Source organism: Diceros bicornis, chromosome 24, assembly GCF_020826845.1.
Source record: "Diceros bicornis minor isolate mBicDic1 chromosome 24, mDicBic1.mat.cur, whole genome shotgun sequence".
NCBI lineage: Eukaryota > Metazoa > Chordata > Mammalia > Perissodactyla > Rhinocerotidae > Diceros > Diceros bicornis.
In genome coordinates, this window is record NC_080763.1 from 13,223,487 (window position 1) to 13,241,825 (window position 18,339).

An 18,339-nucleotide genomic window follows, 5' to 3' on the forward strand; every position below is an offset into this window, starting at 1 on the left:
CCCAGGTTGCTAGATCTTCTACTTTCCCCAGAGTCTCAGGAAATCCTGATTTGTATGTAAAATTTCCTGGTTTTCAAAATAATCTTCAGGTCACACAAAACCTGCCTGCAAGCTGAATGTGCCCCATAAACTACCAATTTAGTTTTTGTTTTTAGGTGGAAGAATTAACTATCAAATCTAAATATGTGAATTTTGGGGTTTTGTTTGCATGTGTAAGTCTATAGGGCTGAATCTGTGCTGTAGAAATCCGTTAGTTGGATACTCTCATCGTGAAAGGTAATCAATAAGCCATTAACCCTGTCTGTCCAGCCAGACTGCAGGAGTCTTGAGGATTAGAAATGTGTTCATGTTTCTTCAGTAGCCTCTACTGTAGGGTTTTTTTTTTTCTTTTTGTAAGATTAGCCCTGAGCTAACATCCGTTGCGAATCCTCCTCTTTTTTGCTGAGGAAGATTGGCCCTGGGCTAACATCCGTGCCCATCTTCCTCTACTTTATGTGGGACGCCGCCACAGCATGGCTTGACAAGCGGTGCGTTGGTCCGCACCCGGGATCTGAGCCTGTGAACCCCGGGCCGCCAAAGCGGAGTGCACGATCTTAACCACTATGCCACTGGGCTGGCCCCCTTTACTGTAGGTTTTTAATGAAATATTCGTGAATGGATTGCCTGGTTTCATTTCTAATATTACATTCTATGACTTGACTTTTAGCAAATAAAAAGAAACATTGACGAAAAGCAGGCCCGGCTGTATCAGACTCTGAATGCAGGCAAGCAGCTGGTGGCCTCTGTGGGCTGTCCTGAGCTAGAGGGTCAGACTGCACGACTGGAAGAGCAGTGGTTGTCCCTGAACAAAAACGTGGACCATGAACTGCACAGACTGCAAACGCTTCTCAAGCATCTGCTCAGGTGTGTCTCCTCAGGGATTGATCCGCGTCAGATTTTGCCGTGGAGGAAGACCTCAGAGGGACTCTGCAGTCACCAGGTCTTACGTGTGGTCCCTCTGTGTATGGTGTTTTTTGGACACTCTGAAGCAATGGGGTCCCTCTTCTGGGCTAAATGGGGTCTAGAGTCTCATGTTGGTTTGCTAGACTCAGGATAATATGTCATCAGTTCTGTGGAAACTAGGAATTATGTTATAAAATTATGCACATGTTACCTTTATGCCATTATGTTGCTCTTTCTTACCCTCTTCCAAAAGTTTTAAAATTTAAAAAAGTCGAATAATTTTAGCTAACAGAATAGTTTGAAAAAGACTTTGTAGTTCTTCAGAGAATTATTTTTGCTCAGTTGATCTAATCTTGAGCCCTTGAGGAAGGTAGACAACATAGAACATTTAAACCTCATTCTCATCGTCGCCTCTCAGGCTGTCTTAACCCAAAGAAGTTTGAAGTTACAAGAGGGACAGCATTTTGCTTGGATATTTTCATCATAGCAGATAAATATGTTGGCATCCAGCCAATAATGGTTTGCTGTTATACCACTTATACAAATACAGGTGATATTTTTACTATAAATAAATCTATAGAGGACATTTGATGAATAAAAGTAATCTCTGTCCTTGCCCATGGGTTTCTTTTTTTGTAGCTGTAATAAGAAATTTGAAAAAGAATATCTTAGACCTTAAAATGCCTCTTTATTCTTGATTAGTCGTAATAGAGTCATAGAAAATTCCAGGAGCATCAGATTTGGGGCATGGGATACAACAGGGTATAATCCTTAAAAACATCATGATTTTCTGAATAATAGGGCTGAGCAACAAAGGAAAACATCCGGTAAAGTAAGAAGAAACCATGCCTATGATGTATATCATCAATGGAGTACGTTTCTAATTTCCTTTCTCTCACTTTGCTCCTATTAGTTATAACAGAGATTCGGGTCAGTTAACCAAATGGTTGGAATCTTCTCAGCAAACTCTGAATTACTGGAAAGAACAGTCCCTGAATGTGTCTCAGGACTTGGATACAATCAGGAGCAACATAAACAGTTTTTTGGTAAGTTGCAACAGAATACACTCAAATATTTATTGGTCAGAAATAAACATCAGGATTGATGTGAAAGTTTCCAGAATCATTTGTGGATAAGGGATAAGACCTTGGCTAACAACAGCTGTGTTCTTCAAATTTAGAACTATTTGTTTATACTCTTCATTTATACATTTATATTAATGATAAAGTATATTTTTTATTGACCCTATAAAATAACTATAAATTTAAAACTTGCTCTGACGTGGGGCATGTTTTACAAATGCAGAAAATAACTCCCTTGTCCCCCCCAAAAACCTCACAGGATTATTAGTTCATAAATGTTAAAGTTAATAATACATGGTCTTAAATTGTTGTGTACAAAACTATTTCTATTAAAATGTTATTCTATTGTTTTGAGATTTTTTTTTGAAGAAAAGAAAGTATTAGTTCTATAATATAAATTACACTTTTGAAACCTTTTAGTCTTTTCCCTTACTCTTTTCTTTTTTCCATTTTTTGTATTTTGTAGCTATGATTACTCTCTTTGGTATTAAAATGTACATATTTTAAAGCATACTTGAAAAAGACCTATAAATACACAGGAAAGATTTTAGATATTTTAGTTAAAAATTTGTTGCATTTAGTTCATTTAATATGAACTTTGTGTTGTGTTCCATAGTTTTTTTAAAGTTGAAATGATGATTTGTCTATTTTTTTAAATATTAATCCACTAGATCATAAACCACTCTAAGGATAGGAATTCCATCTCTTGTTCCCCACCATACATATATCTAATGCCTGGAACATGCCTGACACTTAGTGGGAAAAATGTGTGTGTGTGTGTGCACTTGCGCGAACGTGCATGAGCACATTTACACATACGCATACAAACATTTACTATTTGAATTGACGTCAGTTATTTAGTTCTGGACCCTAACTAGTTATTCTGACTCTTAGTTACTCTGGCTGTGTTTAAATTTTGAAAGTTTCTAAATTTTAAAACTGTTCCCGTTAGGAATTTTCAAAGGAACTGGATGAAAAGTCCTCCTTGAAGACTGCCGTTATAAGTACTGGGAACCAACTTCTTCACCTGAAAGAAGCTGATACGGCTACACTGAGAGCTTCTTTAGCACAGTTTGAACAAAAGTGGACAATGCTCATAACTCAACTTCCAGATATTCAAGAAAAACTTCACCAGGTAAGTATTTAAAGACCCAGCATTTGAATTAGCATTCACTTGTTAGCTCACAACTCCTTTAAAATTATTTCTCTGACTCAATAATTTTCATTGACACTACCTATTTTTCTCTGGCACGACTGAATATAGGTCTTAATTACTGGACTCTTCTCCAATGGGATCTTTCTTAAGAGAGAAATCAGGCTTAATTACTTTATTTCCCAGTTCATCTACACCACTGTGTTAGTTTATGTGAAGGTCATTGTCATTGCTTTGAGGTCACTTATTCTTAGCTCGAATGCTGGGTTTGTTTTTGTAAGTAACCTACACAATTATGTAGCAAGACCTTTTATCAAACCAGGTCTCGTCTTTAGTGATGCCCTGAATCATTTTGTTAACTGCAGGTAATTAAATGGAAATGGTTTTGTCCTTGCAGCTTCAGATGGAGAAATTGCCGTCTCGCAAAGCAATCACAGAAATGATGAGCTGGATGAACAATGTGGAACGTCAAACTGCAGATGAAAACTCTGAGCACTCACTGAGTTCTGCATCTCAAGTTAAAAATCTCCTTAAGAAGTACAAGGTAATTATACAAAAAGAGCCAGAAGCGTTTTCATTAAATAAGAAGGCAAGTCAGTCAGAAGGGGAATACTAAACAAAGAGACATGTAGGATATAATCTAGAAAAACTAATCCTAGGGGGCTGGAATGGGATGGTGGATGATTCTAAAAAGATAAGTTAGTATACTTGCTCATATTCTGCCTACATTCCTTTGGTAGCTCCCATCACCACAGGACAGAATCCAAGCTCTCAACTGGCTCTGGCCCCTCTTTACCTCTCTAGCCTCACCCTTTCATCCCCCCACGTAAACCCTGGACTCTGCCTGAACCAAATGATTTGCAGTCCCTCAACTGCTTCTGGTGCTCTCCCTGCTCATGGTTTTGTACATGCTGCACCTTCAGCCTGGAATTCCAGTGCCCCAGTTTTAGTTGTAGAAATCCTCTTAGTCATCCTTCAAGAGTCAGCTCAAGTATCTTCTCATTTGGAAATCTACCTCTGACCCTCCCAGCCAGATCCGTTTACTTTTGGAGATTAGGTGTCTCTGGGGCGCTATCGATAGTTCCTATCACACGGTATTATAATTATTTGCTTGCTTGCCTGTTTCCCCACCTTGACTCAGCTTCTTGAGAGCAGGGACTATCCTTCACCTCCCTGAAATAGCATGCCTAGCCCAATACCTGGCATCCAATGGGTGTTAAGTAGATGTTTTTTGAATAAGGGAATGCATATGGAAAAGTTGATATCCTACAAACAGATATGAATGTGGCCTTCTCTATGACATTTGATTTCAAGTAGGTTTAACTAACATTTAACATGCCACACACAAACATTTATTGTGTGCCAGGCAATGTGTTCACCACTAGGAACACAGAGATGAATGAAGACCCCGGTCATTGCTTTCAAAGATCTCATAGGCTGATGGATCTAGCCTTTGGTAGGCAGAGGATGAATGGCTTAATCATAAAGCATGTTAGCAAGACTTTTATTTTTATATACTATCACATCCTAACTTCAGTGAGTAGTAGAATCTTTAGTGGGTCCACATGTATGTATTTTCACAGGCTCTAGTAACCTAGCATATACCACACGGTTTTCCCCCCCAGATGTCTCCAAAGGAAGTGCTAAAACTCACCAGGATAAACCCAACTAGTGTCAGGCTTGACAGAAACATGTTTGGCCCTGGGGGGTTTACGATTGCTGTAGAACTTAAAGTTATCCAAACTGGGAGACCCAGACTGTCTCCAGAGGAACAGAAGCTGCCTAAACTGGCAAAGTTCCTTAAAGTGTCCTGGGTTTTCTGGGAGAGTCTTAATTCAGACTTCCCATCCTGTCGTTTCCATGAGCCTGCAGGGTGGCTCCCGATTCCAGTGTAGCTCTCATAAGCCTCTCTCAGGAACCCTTTGTCAGTCTCTGGGTCCTGATTTTGGTTCAGATGATGCAGCTGTACCATACGTGCTGCTGCCTCTGACTTTTCAGTCTGTCTGAAAGCAGTGAGTCTCTCTGTTCCCAGGCATGTGGAATTCCCCAAAAGACTCTCCACTCAGATAATGCAGACACCTGGTGGGGTTGGGGGGAGGGTAGAACACAACACTGGGTGACAGGTTCCCCTTGATTAATGGATGGGAGCTTGGCACCCCCTAGAGTGCCCCAAAAGGAAATCTGGTTCATCTAAGCTACTTCAGTCCAAGCTTTGGTTGATTTTGTTTTGTTTGTTTGTTTTAGGAGTTTAGAATGGAAATGGACTATAAACAATGGATAGTTGACTTTGTTAACCAGTCATTACTTCAGTTAAGCACCTGTGATGTAGAAAGTAAGCGCTATGAGAGAACAGAGTTTGCAGAGCACCTGGGAGAGATGAACCGCCAGTGGCACTGGGTACACGGAACACTGAACAGAAAGGTGTGTCCATGGTGATGGGTTGTAATTAGTATTTGGGTGGTGAACATGATGTAATCTCTGCAGAAATAGAAGTATAATGATGTACACCTGAAATTTATACAATGTTATAAACCAATGTTACTGCAATTAAAAAAAAAAAGAAAGACAGGTGTGTCCGCATGTCACCATTTGATGTATGATTTGGTTTTTGCAAAATATCACTCTCTGAAAAATTTGAAAAGACATTCGTATAGTTAATTTACAGTTAAGCCTGATAATCATCTCAATTAGAGCCCTTTTCTAAATCCTATGTTTCAGCATTCCTATTGGTGCATATAAGAGAGTATGAAAATGGTTCTTATGTTTCTTTGAGATTCCTTAGTAGGAAATTGTGTTAGGCAAGTGAAGAGGAGAAATTTTATTTAAGATGTCCAGTATTATGTGAGGCTACTAAATGGCCAGAGATTTTGACATTTTCTGTGAAAGTAGATGTTCAAAAGCAGCAAAGCTATTTCAGCTTTGAAAAGATTATAAAAAGGAAGAAAAGTGTGGCCTTGTGGTAGACTTTTTCATTCCATGACTCTGAAAAGATTAAGAAAACTTATTCTTGGAAAAATGTTTGATATTTATATGTAATTGGTAGTGACAAGAGGTTGATTTCTTTATTGTGTAGAGGATGCATACAAACGGGTTTATACAATTGAGATTCGAGTACACGAATGGACAAAGAACATGAACAGACAATTCACAAAAGAGAAAATTATAATTAGCCAATAAATATGGAAAGATTATAACTTCAGTTATCAAACATTTGAAATAAACATTAATGTAACATTATACTTATTAAATTTTTCTAATTTAATAAGATAAAGATAAAGCCATCACATTCATACATTACAGATAATGGCTTACATACCCTTTTGGAAAGCATTCAGAAAATTTCCAGAACCATAATCATCATCTTATCTCTTAACCCAGCAGTCCACCTCTTACACATTTATCTTAAGTAGATAGTCCTCCAAAAAGGAAAAGATAGGTGCACAAAGTGTTCAATTCAACATTTTTATACTGGTGAAAAATGTAGACTGCCTTAATTTACAACTACAGAAGAATAATTATTCAAATTATACTGTGTCCATTTGATGAAATATTGGGCAGCCTTTTAAATTAATATAAGGCAGATGTCATAACACAGCAAGTGCCTACGATGTATTGGAAAAGGAATATAAAACTTTACATATGCTGTGATTGTAACCTAATCAAATTGTAAGCATTAGAAATGAGAAGAATCACAGGCATTACAAACAATAATTAGTTTATTAAGTTGAGTGTTTTCTGATTTTTGATGTTGACTTAATTTTTAAGTGACTCTAATGAAGAGAATCTGGGGAAAGAAAATTTTCTTAAGCTTTACATATATCGGTAAGTGATGCAATGAAAAAATATTGAATGTTAGCAACATGATTTTATTTTGTACAGATATTGTGGAACTCCAAAACAGCCAGCTTTCTTGGCAGGTTAGCTTTTATTTCAAATGTTAGATTTTTTTTTTTTTAAGAGGATTTTAATTCTATTTCCTGATTTATGATTCTTTACTCCAAAAGTTATGGGGAAATCTTATGCAAAATATTAGAAATCTGAGAAGAAACAAAATTATCCTATTAAAAAGAACGTGTCATGACGTTTACATTTTAAAGCATGTGGTTCAAAATAAGAATTTAATTTTCTTATTTATAACTTGTAGATACAACATTTAGAACGACTTTTGGAAAGTATCACAGAGAATGAAAATAAAATACAGATTTTGAACAACTGGATGGAGGCACAAGAAGAGAGACTGAAAACTTTACAAAAACCTGAAAGTGTGATCTCTGTGCAGAAGCTGCTCCTGGACTGTCAGGTGAGAAGGCACACACCACCTGTCCCACGCGGCTGGATCACGCTGTTTCGTCACCACTTGTGCTCCAAGGAGTGGGGCAAGCTGCTGTAGTTTCTGGGGGTTCTCCTCCAAACCCCCATGTGTTTTCTTTCTTATGTAAAACGGATAATCATCCATGGGTTTTACGAAATTGCGAAACGCTTTTTTTATGATGAACAGAAGATATTCTCATGGTTATTGTTGTTCTTAAGAGATTTGAATGTTACTCCTGAGAAAAAACATTCAAAGGGAATTTTGATTTAGATGGTTTCCAACTTTTGTGTTTTTCATTAATTTACCCAATATTCACAGAATTACTCTGAAGTTTCTATTATTTTTAGTCCTTCATTCTGTTTCTTCAGATGAAAATGATTTTCTTTTACCTACTGTGTAAGGTGTTCTAAAAGGACCACCCATCCCTGGGAACCACTGTCTAAATCACATTTGGGCTTGAGGGTGTTGGCCGTGCCCTTTTTTTTTGTTCAGTTGTCATTTGCCAGGTCACTTAGCCTTTGAGGTGCCCTCACCCAAAGGTAGATTAATCCCCCTTGAGCCCTGCCCTGACGGTGTTGCTCCCTATTGAAAACATTTCAGCTGCCCCCGTAGCTGCAGACAGCATAGGTTATGCTGCTTCTGTGCCTACCACAGAACGTATGGCACCACTCACTGTCGGGGGTGGAAAGTCAGCTCAGACCCCAATTCTACTTAGAAGGCTACAGAATAATACTCGACATAGTATGTGAGCAGCAACACCACCGTAAGAGATCTTTTCACATGGTCATATTCTGTTTCTAACTACCCACTAGCCATTTCCACTTTAGAATTCTTACAGCCGCCTTAGATTCCACATACCTCCTGACTGAAAGCCTACGTTCCATAGCTCAGTGCTGCACCACCCCCAACAGGCCAACCTGGTTTCACTTGAATTCTAAGCCATGCATGTCATGGGGTATCATCACTGTTTCCCAGATGAGAAAATGCAGACCTCGGGGTTTGATGACTTAATGCCTGCAAGCAGCCTTTACAGGGTAGACATGGAATGGGGACTAGCTCTCCTGGACTCTTTCCACTATACCATGATGATAAGGACTTGTTACTAGACTCTTCTAAAATCTAGAGCCATGTCATAATTGAAATTATTATAAAAATTCATGTTATGAATGTAAATTCGAATTTTAATAATTCATTGTAAAAATGGAATTGAGTGTGTTATAAAATGTCTTTGGTGTAATGTTATTTCATTATATACTCTAATGGTATTTTTACTTGAAAAGAGTTAACTCCTGTTTCTTACACCTTATTAATTGTTTTGTAATATTTTGCATATGAAAACCTTTTTCTCTTGCCCTTTCAGGATATAGAAAATCAACTTGCAATGAAATTTAAAGCCCTGGATGAGCTGAGACAAAGTTACCTGACTTCAGAGAGTGGGACAATGCCATTGTTAGAAGATACAGCATCCAAAATTGATGGATTATTTCAAAAGAGGAGCACTGTTGTCAACCAGGTACTAGAATTCATTTGAAGTGTACTGTTTCTCTTCACATATCCTTCGTTTATCTCATTTGTTGTTATTTAATCATGGAGACTTGCTCCAGACCGTAAACTGAAAAGTTGCTGCAAAATATCCTGAAGTAAAGTGGAGAAAAGCATTTCAAATCTTGGTTTTTTGCACTGGATAGTTAGAGACAAAGCCACCAGTTCCAACATCATTGGCAGGCTGGAAATCCACTTGGTTATCTTTGTTTTGTCTAATGTCCTCACACAGACAAAAATGTCTCCATACCCCCAAACCTATTGGAGCATCTGGCATTGTTTCCTGGCCAGGTATTCAGGAGCAGCTACGAAGAAGCAGCTCAGATTTCCTACCTGCAAGGAGATGCCTCAGGGAGGGAGTGATCCTGTCTCACATAGCCTCTGTTAAGCTAGAAGCATGGTCAACTTAGGGAGAGCTCCAGAGGTGGGGAGAAACATAGCATGTGGCGAGGAGAAGGTATAGAGGAAGAGGGTGGATGATGTCTGGTAATTTCGTGAAAGGCATGTCAAAGTCTGCAGTTACCCTTTCCAGGAGGAGAGCATCAAAAGAGAAAGAACAGGCATCTCGAGACATTGCAACCTTGACACTTCCCCACAAATGGAGGGAGAAAACTAGAAATACTAACCAGTTATAGGTGTCTCCATGTTTCCTAGAGAGTCCTTGTTGTAGAGTATTTGTCATCTACTAAAATCTACTTTCAATCACTTGTTCCAAGAGGGAATTGAGAATAACCTATATGAATGAAATCCATAGGTGACCCTCAGCCTCATTCTACCCCCAGAACTCAGGCAGGAAAGTAGAGATGAGCTTAACATATCTTGTGTGAGTCATTTGTTAAACATATCTTTTGAGGCACTATGCTCACTGCTGAGGGTACAAAGATAAGAAAATAAATGGGTCCTACCCTCAAAGAGCTCACAGGCTACTGGAAAAAAGACAGTTGAACAGATAATTGCAACACAATTAATTGCAATATAATAAAAATGTAGAGGATAGAAAAGATTAAATGAGATAATGCATGTAAAAAACATGCAGATAGTAAAGATGGTCCCTGACTTAATGAGTTGACTTATGATTTTTTTACTTTACGACGGTGCAAAAGTAATACGCATTCAGTAGAAACTGAACGTCGAATTTTGAATTGTGATCTTTTCCTGAGCTAACAGTATGCGGTAGGTTTCTCTCTCCTGATGCTGGGCAGCAGCAGTGGGCCAGTTCCCAGTCAACCACGCAATCATGAGGGTGAACAACAAATACAGTTACCACGATCCTGTACCCATGTAACCATTCTGTTTCTCACTTTCAGTACAGTAGTCAATAAATTACATGAGATATTCAACATGTTATTATAAAATAGGCTTTGTGATTGATGATGCTACCCAACTTTAGGCTAATGTAAGTGTCCTGAGCCCGTTTAAAGTAGGCTAGGCAAAGCTGTGATGTTTGGTGGGTTAGGTTTATTAACAGCATTTTGACAACGACATTTTCAACTTAGGTTGAGTTTATTGGGACATAACACCATCGTAAGTTGAGAAGATCTATACTAGCATAAGGATAAAGATATAGGTAAATGGAATAAAACTGAGAGTACAAAAATAAACTCTCACATTTGTGGTCAATTGATTTTTAACAAGGATGCCAAGACAATTCAGTGGAGGGGGGGAATAGTCTTTTCAAAAAATGGTGCTAGAACAACTGGATATTCACATTCAAAAGAATGAAGTTAGGGGCCAGTTTGGCAGCCCAGGGTTCACAGCTTTGGATCCCAGACGCGGACCTGCGCACCACTCATTGAGCCATGCTGTGGCAGGTGTCCCACATACAGAGTGGAGGAGGACACAGATGTTAGCTCAGGGCCAGTCTTCCTCAGCAAAAAGAGGAGGATTGGCAAGAGATGTTAGCTCAGGGCTAATCTTCCTCACCAAAAAAAAAAAAAAAGAAAGAAAGAAAGAAAAGTGAAATGATAAACCACAGAATGGAAGAAAATATTTGCATATTTAAGGAACTTTTATCTAGAATATATAAGGAATTTCTACAACTCAATAATAAAAGGAGAGAGAACTAAAGAAAAAAATGAACAAGTGATCCGAATAGACATTTCTCTAAAGAAGATATATAAATGGCCAAAATGCACATGAAAAGATGCTCAGTATCATTAATCATCAAGGAAATGCAAATCAAAACCACAATGAAATACCACTTCACACTCATTACAATAGCTGTAATAAAAAGACAGATAGTAACAAGTGTTAGCAAGGATATGGAGACATTGAAACCCCCACACACTGCTGGTGAATGAAAAATGGTGCAACTTCTTTGGAAAACAGTCTGGCAGGTCCTCAAATGGTTAAACATAGATTTGCCATATGACTCAGCAATTCTACTTCTAGGTGTCTACCCAAGAGGAATGAAAACATGTCTACACCAAAAACTTGAACATGAATGTTCATAGCAGCATGATTCACAATAGCCAAAAAGTAGAAATAACCCAAATGCCCATCATCTTACAAATGGATAAATAAAAGTAGTATACCCATACAATGGAATATTATTCAGGCATGAAAAGGAATGAAGTAATGATACATGCTACAACATTGATGGCTCTGAAAGCATTATGCTAAGTCAAAGAAGCCAGTCGGGAAAGACCACGTATTGTATGATTCCATTTATGTGAAATCTCCAGAATAGGCAAATCTCTAGAGACAAAAAGTAGATTAATGGCTGGGGAAGAGTTGAGGAGGAATGAGGAGTGACTGCTAATGGGTATGGGCTTTCTCTTTGGGATGATGAAAATGGTCTAAAACTGATTAGTGATTGTACACTTTAAATAGGTGAATTGCATGGAATGTGAATTATGTCTCAATAAAGCTATTGTTTAAAAAAAAAATGCAGAGGACACAATCTAGATCATCCATCCATAAGCTGTCCGAAGTCGATATAGCCTTGTTTAAGAAAGAGAACTTTGAGTCTCTGCCTAGATAAAGATCCTGGCAGCACCATATTCTATCTGTGTCCTAGGGCAGGTACTTAACCTCTCTAAGCCTCAATTTCGTGGTCTATAAAATAGGGATGATAGTACCTACTCACTTCTTTCTACCTTTGTGGCAATGCCTATACTGTGCTCAATGAATGCTGCCCTACTGGCTAATTCCACTTTTAACATTTTGAAAATGTTCCTCCTTCTTATTGCTAGTGAAGTGAATTTTACTTAATGGTTTTCTTATCCTTTCCCTGAAACCACGTGTGCCATTTCTTCTCCGTGAAGCTATAATATTCTATGGGGTTACCCTTAAGAGCACCGGAAGTTGCAAGAACTTTCTATGTGGAAGCCATGAAGGCCTGTGTGGACTGAACCATGGCAGTGCCTTGTGTAGCCATATGCCTGTAGGCACTTTTGTATCAGAATCATCTCTGCCACCCAGAGATGTCCACCTTTGAGAGGTACATCTATGAGGAGTTCCCTTCCTGCCTCCCTTTTTTCCTTCCTATCTTTTATTCTTTCTTAACTTAGTGACTCTGGTTCTTTTTCTGAGCCATCCAGCCCTTATAAAGACATTTGGCCCACATAATTGCCAGTGTGAGACTAACTTTAGCATCTCAGGTTGTTTTCCTTCTGTCCCTGTTTTGGGCAGGGTTTGAGGAAGCCTCTCTATCACACTGGATGTGCAGTGCCCGCTGTATTTGTTAAGCAGAGAACAAAGGGCCTGAATGCAGGCCTGTGTGGTTACATCCAAAACTCAACATCACACTACAATTAAAGATGTCCAGTTGGGCCAACATAGTGATCACATTCCATTTCTACTCAGATCTTTATTTTAAATTGAGATATAACTAACATACCATAAAACTCACCCTTTTGAGTGTACAATTCAGTGGTTTTTAGTATATTCACAGAGATATACAACCATCACTACTATCCAATTCTAGAATGTTTTCATCACCTCACAAACAAACCCCTATACCCATTAGTAGTCACTCTTCATTCCTCCCTTCCCTTAATCCCTAGAAACCACTAATCTACTTTCTATCTCTATGAATTTGCCTATTCTGGACATTTCATATACAGTCATGCACCACATAACGACATTTTGGTCAACAACTGACCACATATACGACAGTGGTCCCATAAGATTAGTACCATATAGCCTAGGTGTGTGGTGTGCCATCTAGGTTTGTTTAAGGACACTCTATGATGTTTGCACAATGAGGAAATTGTCTAACGATGCATTTCTCAGAACTTATCCCTGTCATCAAGAGATGCGTAACTGTAAATGGAATCATACAGTATGTATAGTTTTTGTGTCTGTCTTCTTTTACTTAGCATGCTTTCAAGATTATCACTATTATAGCACGTATCAGGACTTCATTTCTTTTTATGGATGAATAACATTGCATTGCATGGATATACCACATTTAGTTTATCTGTTGATGGACATTTGGGTTGTTTCCACTTTTAGGCTATTATGAATCATGCTGCTGTGAACGTTTGTGTACAGGTTTTTGTGTGAACATAGGCTTTCCATTTTCTTAGGTATATACCTAAAAATAGAATTGGTGGGTCATCTGATAACTCTATATTTAACTTTTTGAGGAACTGCCAAACTGTTTTCTGTAGTGGCTGGACCATTTTACATTCCCACCAGCAATGTATGAGGGGTCCAGTTTTTCCACACTCTTGCCAACACTTGTTATTATCCTACTTTAATTATAGCCACTCTAGTGGATATGAAGTCGTATCTCATTGTGGCCTTGGTTTACATTTCTTTAATGACTGTGAATGTTGAGCGTCTTTTCATGTGCATATTGGCCGTTTGTATATATTCTTTAGAGAGATGTCTATTCAATTCTTTGCCCATTTTTTACTTTGATTATTTGTCTTTTTATTTTTGAGTTATAAATGTGCTTTATATAATAGATATATAAAAGCATATATGTATATATTCTTGGTTGTATCTGATATCATTTAAATGCTTCTGCTTCCATCCTTTCGTGATTATTAAAACATACTAGCTGATAAAATATGCCCACCATTGCATTTCTTCCCACTTTGCACTTGCCCATCATTTTGGCCAAGCATGTTTCTCTCCAATTTATGCTTGCTCTCCCATAGTAGTCAGACTTAAGTGCCAGGTAACACAGGTAACATTCTACATTTATAATGCTTTGCAGTTTTCAGAGTGTTTGCACAGACACTATTTAATTTATGTTTTTGTTTATTATCTCTGTTTTGTGGATGAGGAAACAGACTCCAAGTTAAATAACTTGCCCAAGGTCAGAAAGCTAATAGGGTGTCACTGAAATGTGCACTTGCAGATTCTGATTCCTCACTCAGTGTTCTTTCCCTGGGCTGTTCCTCCCTCGGCTAGACTCTCTCCGTGCGGATCCTTCTGGTCTCAGGGCTCTTTTCCATCACCTATTCTAAAACTTAGCCTTCTCTGATATTTTTTGTTCCTTGACCTACCCTTCCCACCTTCAATTAATCCCTAAAGCTCCTCTGATACTCTCAAGTGGAAGTGCCTAAAGTGGATGCAATGGTAGAGTCCTTAGAAGAGAAAAAAGTGATGAGAGAGCCTCTTCTCAATCATTTTCTTTTTTTTTTTTTTTGTGAGGAAGATCAGCCCTGAGCTAACATCCATGCTAATCCTCCTCTTTTTGCTGAGGAAGACCGGCTCTGAGCTAACATCTATTGCCAATCCTCCTCCTTTTTTTTTTTTTTTTCCTCCCCCAAAGCCCCAGCAGACAGTTGTATGTCATAGTTGCACATCTTTCTAGTTGCTGTATGTGGGACGTGGCCTCAGCATGGCGGGAGAAGCGGTGCGTCTGTGCGCGCCCAGGATCTGAACCCGGGCCGCCAGTAGCGGAGCACGCGCACTTAACCGCTAAGCCACCGGACCGGCCCTCAATCATTTTCTAAATATTTTCTCTCTTTTCATATAGGTCAATGAGCTCAAAACCTCCATGCAGTCCATTTTACAGGAGTGGAAGATTTGCGATAAACTCTATGATGAAGTGAACATGATGACAATCCGATTCTTGTACTGCATGGAACACAGCAAGCCTGTGGTTTTGTCATTGGAGGCCTTGACATGTCAGGTGCAGAGCCTTCAGGTAAATTAACCAGATTTTGGCAGAGTGCACTAGTGGCAGAAAATCTCCAGTGGATGCAAGCACAGCAATGGACATCTTTGCTTTTGTGCTCCCTACAAAACATTCATACAGCAGCATCATAAGCATAACTGGAAATTCCAAAATGTCTCACATGAGCTAAATGAGTGAAACTTTGTAAAAGTATACAATGAATTTTTCTTCATTTTTCATGTCTTTATTAGTTCATAACTTAAAGGTTTGGAGTTTTGGTGGGGGTCTTTTTTGCACACTTTTTAAAGTTCTAGTCTCAAATGAAAGAATGCCTTCTCAGTTGTTCTCTTGACATTTCTAATCATTTATCCCAGTCCTATTAAGGTTTGAGTGTTGTTATTATTGTGAAATAGCAACAAGTGTTGAAAAGCTGCTGCCATTTGAAGTAGCCAGGCCATTCTGGAGCTAACCTCCCTGCTCTGTTCTCTTAGTCTCTTCAAGACGAAGCTGAGAGTAGTGAAGGGAGTTGGAGGAAACTCCAGGAGGTTATTGGAAAACTCAAAGGTTACTGCCCCTCAGTTGCTGAAATAATTGAAGAGAAATGCCAAGATACTCATACAAGGTATGCATTAAGATACGATTTGATAATCAGATATCTTCATCTTAGTGACATGGGGCAAATGAGGTGACATAGCCCTTACAAAGTCTTATCTTCTTAAGCATCTGAGATGACTGGATTCTGGTCTCTTCTGCTTTGAAGGACCTAGTTCATGTAAGATTTGTTGTTGTGAAGGCTACTACCTGCCTTGTTTGTACAAGTGTTTGGTATAATCAATCTAGAAATGCCCTAATTAAAGCCCCAGGGTAGCCACTTTCAGAGGGTGTGGACTAAATGCCCAGTGTGGTCCTTAGGGACACCAAAATCACAGACAAAAACAAACTAAGGAGTGGTCAGATGGATAATCTGTTTCACTGGAAACATTATCAGATGGAAGAAAGGGGATGTTAGGATACCTCTTGGGCAGGTGATTTTTGGGGTTGGAAGGAATTCTTTGATGAACTGCTTTGCTGAATGGGATATAAAAGTTGGCCTAAAGCTGATTTGCTCCAGACAGTAATGAAGAGGTTATGCTACCCTCAGTGTCCAGCTCCACCCTTCCTCCATGCAGATTCAGGTTCTCCTGCAAATCAACTTTGAACAAGTGTTTAACAAGGGACACCAAATTTGTATACCCTGCAGCGGTGTCTTCAGGTCTTGATCCCGTCCTTATTGGAAGAGGGGAAGGTGGGAGGGTAAGGAGGAACAGAGAAATGTATCTGACTCCACATATGGTATCGGGGCCACCCTCAAAACGTATGGTGCTGTAGTTTGCTATTAAAGGGATTCAGCTGTCACCACTGCACATATGTGTTCAGATGTTCGCACAAGAATATATTGCAAAGCATGTTGAAAAAGACTAAAATGCTAGTAGTCGTTATCGCTATGTTAATGAAATGTTGGGTCATTATTTTACTTTCTCTCTTTTAGATAGGTAGGTAGGTAGGTAGATAATCTAGATATAGGGATAGATATAAATATACATGTTTTGTGGGTTTTGTTTTTATTTTACAAAGAACATGTGTTGTGTTTATAATTGGGAAAAATCTTGTAAAAAAAGATTATTCTGATAAGATTTTTGAAATACATAAAAGTAAAGCAATTGTGCCATTTTTCACCCATTTAGCCAGGTTGAGGATGCTGAGACAAGCATTCTCATGTGCTTCAGGTGAGAATGTAAATATTATAATGGTTTCAGATAGCGATTTGACCATATATACCCATAATCTTAAAAATGTGTACATATTTATATTCCTTGGCCCAATAATTTTCTCAGAAATCCAGTCTAAGACTAATATCTTGAAATATAGAAAAAAAACTTGTGAACCAAGTTGTATCTGAGCGTTATATAGGAAAGCAAAAATTGAAAAAATACTTCAATATCCATACTAAACAGGAATTTGGTAATTTAACTAAACCAAAAGCAGACCATTGCAGATCATTATGTACAGCCCTTTAAAATTAGACTTACTTATTTTTTTATTAATAACATGGGGAAAACATTTTGTAAAAAGTTTAATGGGAAAGAAAGGCAAGATACTACAGTCTATATATGGAATAAAAACAATTTCCTTTATTTCCACTTTTATATAAAGGACATGTTGCTTTTGTAATTGGAAAATAAATTTGAGATAAACAATTTATATAGGCCTATTTAAAGACCCCTCCATAAAATAGAGCCCCTCCCATGTGGAGAAAGTTTCATCAGGAATACAGTTCAGTACTTCCTCCCACTTTGCCTAAGAGACATTCATAATACAATAGATATTTCATGCCAGTCACAAATTTTGCAGTTTTTGTTGAGAATTATAAGTCAATTAAATATCCTAATTTGGACTTCTGTTTATGCAATGGTGATGCCATGAATAGAAAAGGCATTTAACAGTGTCTTCTTAACAATCCATCTGCTATTAACTTGCCAGTAGAGGGTGTGCATTGTGTTTTTGCTGCAAGAGAAAGGATGGAATGAGGGTCCTGTTGTTCATGTTGCCCTGACAGGTGGACCCAGGTAAATCAAGACATTGCCGACCAGCTGCAGAAGGCCCAGAGTCTGCTACAGCTCTGGAAGGCCTATAACAGCGCTCACGCTGAAGCTGCAGCAAGGCTGGAGCAGCAGGAAGCGAAGTACCGACAGCTCGCAAACATCAACATGTCTGGAAACAACCTGGCAGAGATCCTGACCCCCGCCCTGCAGGACATAAAGGTGAGTGCAAAGTCCATTGGGAAAACCAAGGCCACGACAGCCCAACAGACAGGGCCATGACTCAGGGACTAGACAGACCACAGGGACAGAGAAAGGATCAGAGCAGGTACGTGACCAGGCTTTGTAGGACATGGGCGGCAAGGGTGGGAAGTGTGGGATTGGGAGGGACAGGTCACGGCTCAGAGAGGAGGTCTAGGTAGCAGGTAGCTGGGTCAGGGGCACCTGACACCACCTTTTCCAAGTCTCCCCTTTCACTCCAGCAGGTGAATCTCTAAAGCAAAAGCCTCATAAAGTCTCAAATGAAAGCAAAAGTATCTTAACTCATTGTGATATCTAAGCATAATAAATGTTGAATCTCTTGCTTTAGAAATAATCATGTGGGTGTAATGATTTTTAGACTACTATATTTAAGAGTTGTATAATTTCCT

At 38.8% G+C, this 18,339-nt stretch overlaps 1 protein-coding gene across 10 annotated transcripts in view; it reads left to right on the forward strand.

The window, feature by feature from the left end:
• Window positions 1–18,339, forward strand: part of SYNE2 (spectrin repeat containing nuclear envelope protein 2) — a 265,485-nt gene that overhangs the window by 190,057 nt on the left and 57,089 nt on the right. For all 10 annotated transcript variants that reach the window (XM_058567087.1, XM_058567088.1, XM_058567090.1 and 7 more), the window contains 10 exons: window positions 707–903; window positions 1,856–1,988; window positions 2,977–3,159; window positions 3,575–3,721; window positions 5,422–5,598; window positions 7,322–7,477; window positions 8,850–9,002; window positions 14,970–15,140; window positions 15,602–15,732; window positions 17,707–17,911. In XM_058567087.1, the coding sequence (XP_058423070.1) occupies window positions 707–903; window positions 1,856–1,988; window positions 2,977–3,159; window positions 3,575–3,721; window positions 5,422–5,598; window positions 7,322–7,477; window positions 8,850–9,002; window positions 14,970–15,140; window positions 15,602–15,732; window positions 17,707–17,911 (1,653 nt within the window). The remainder of the gene's footprint in view (window positions 1–706; window positions 904–1,855; window positions 1,989–2,976; window positions 3,160–3,574; window positions 3,722–5,421; window positions 5,599–7,321; window positions 7,478–8,849; window positions 9,003–14,969; window positions 15,141–15,601; window positions 15,733–17,706; window positions 17,912–18,339) is intronic.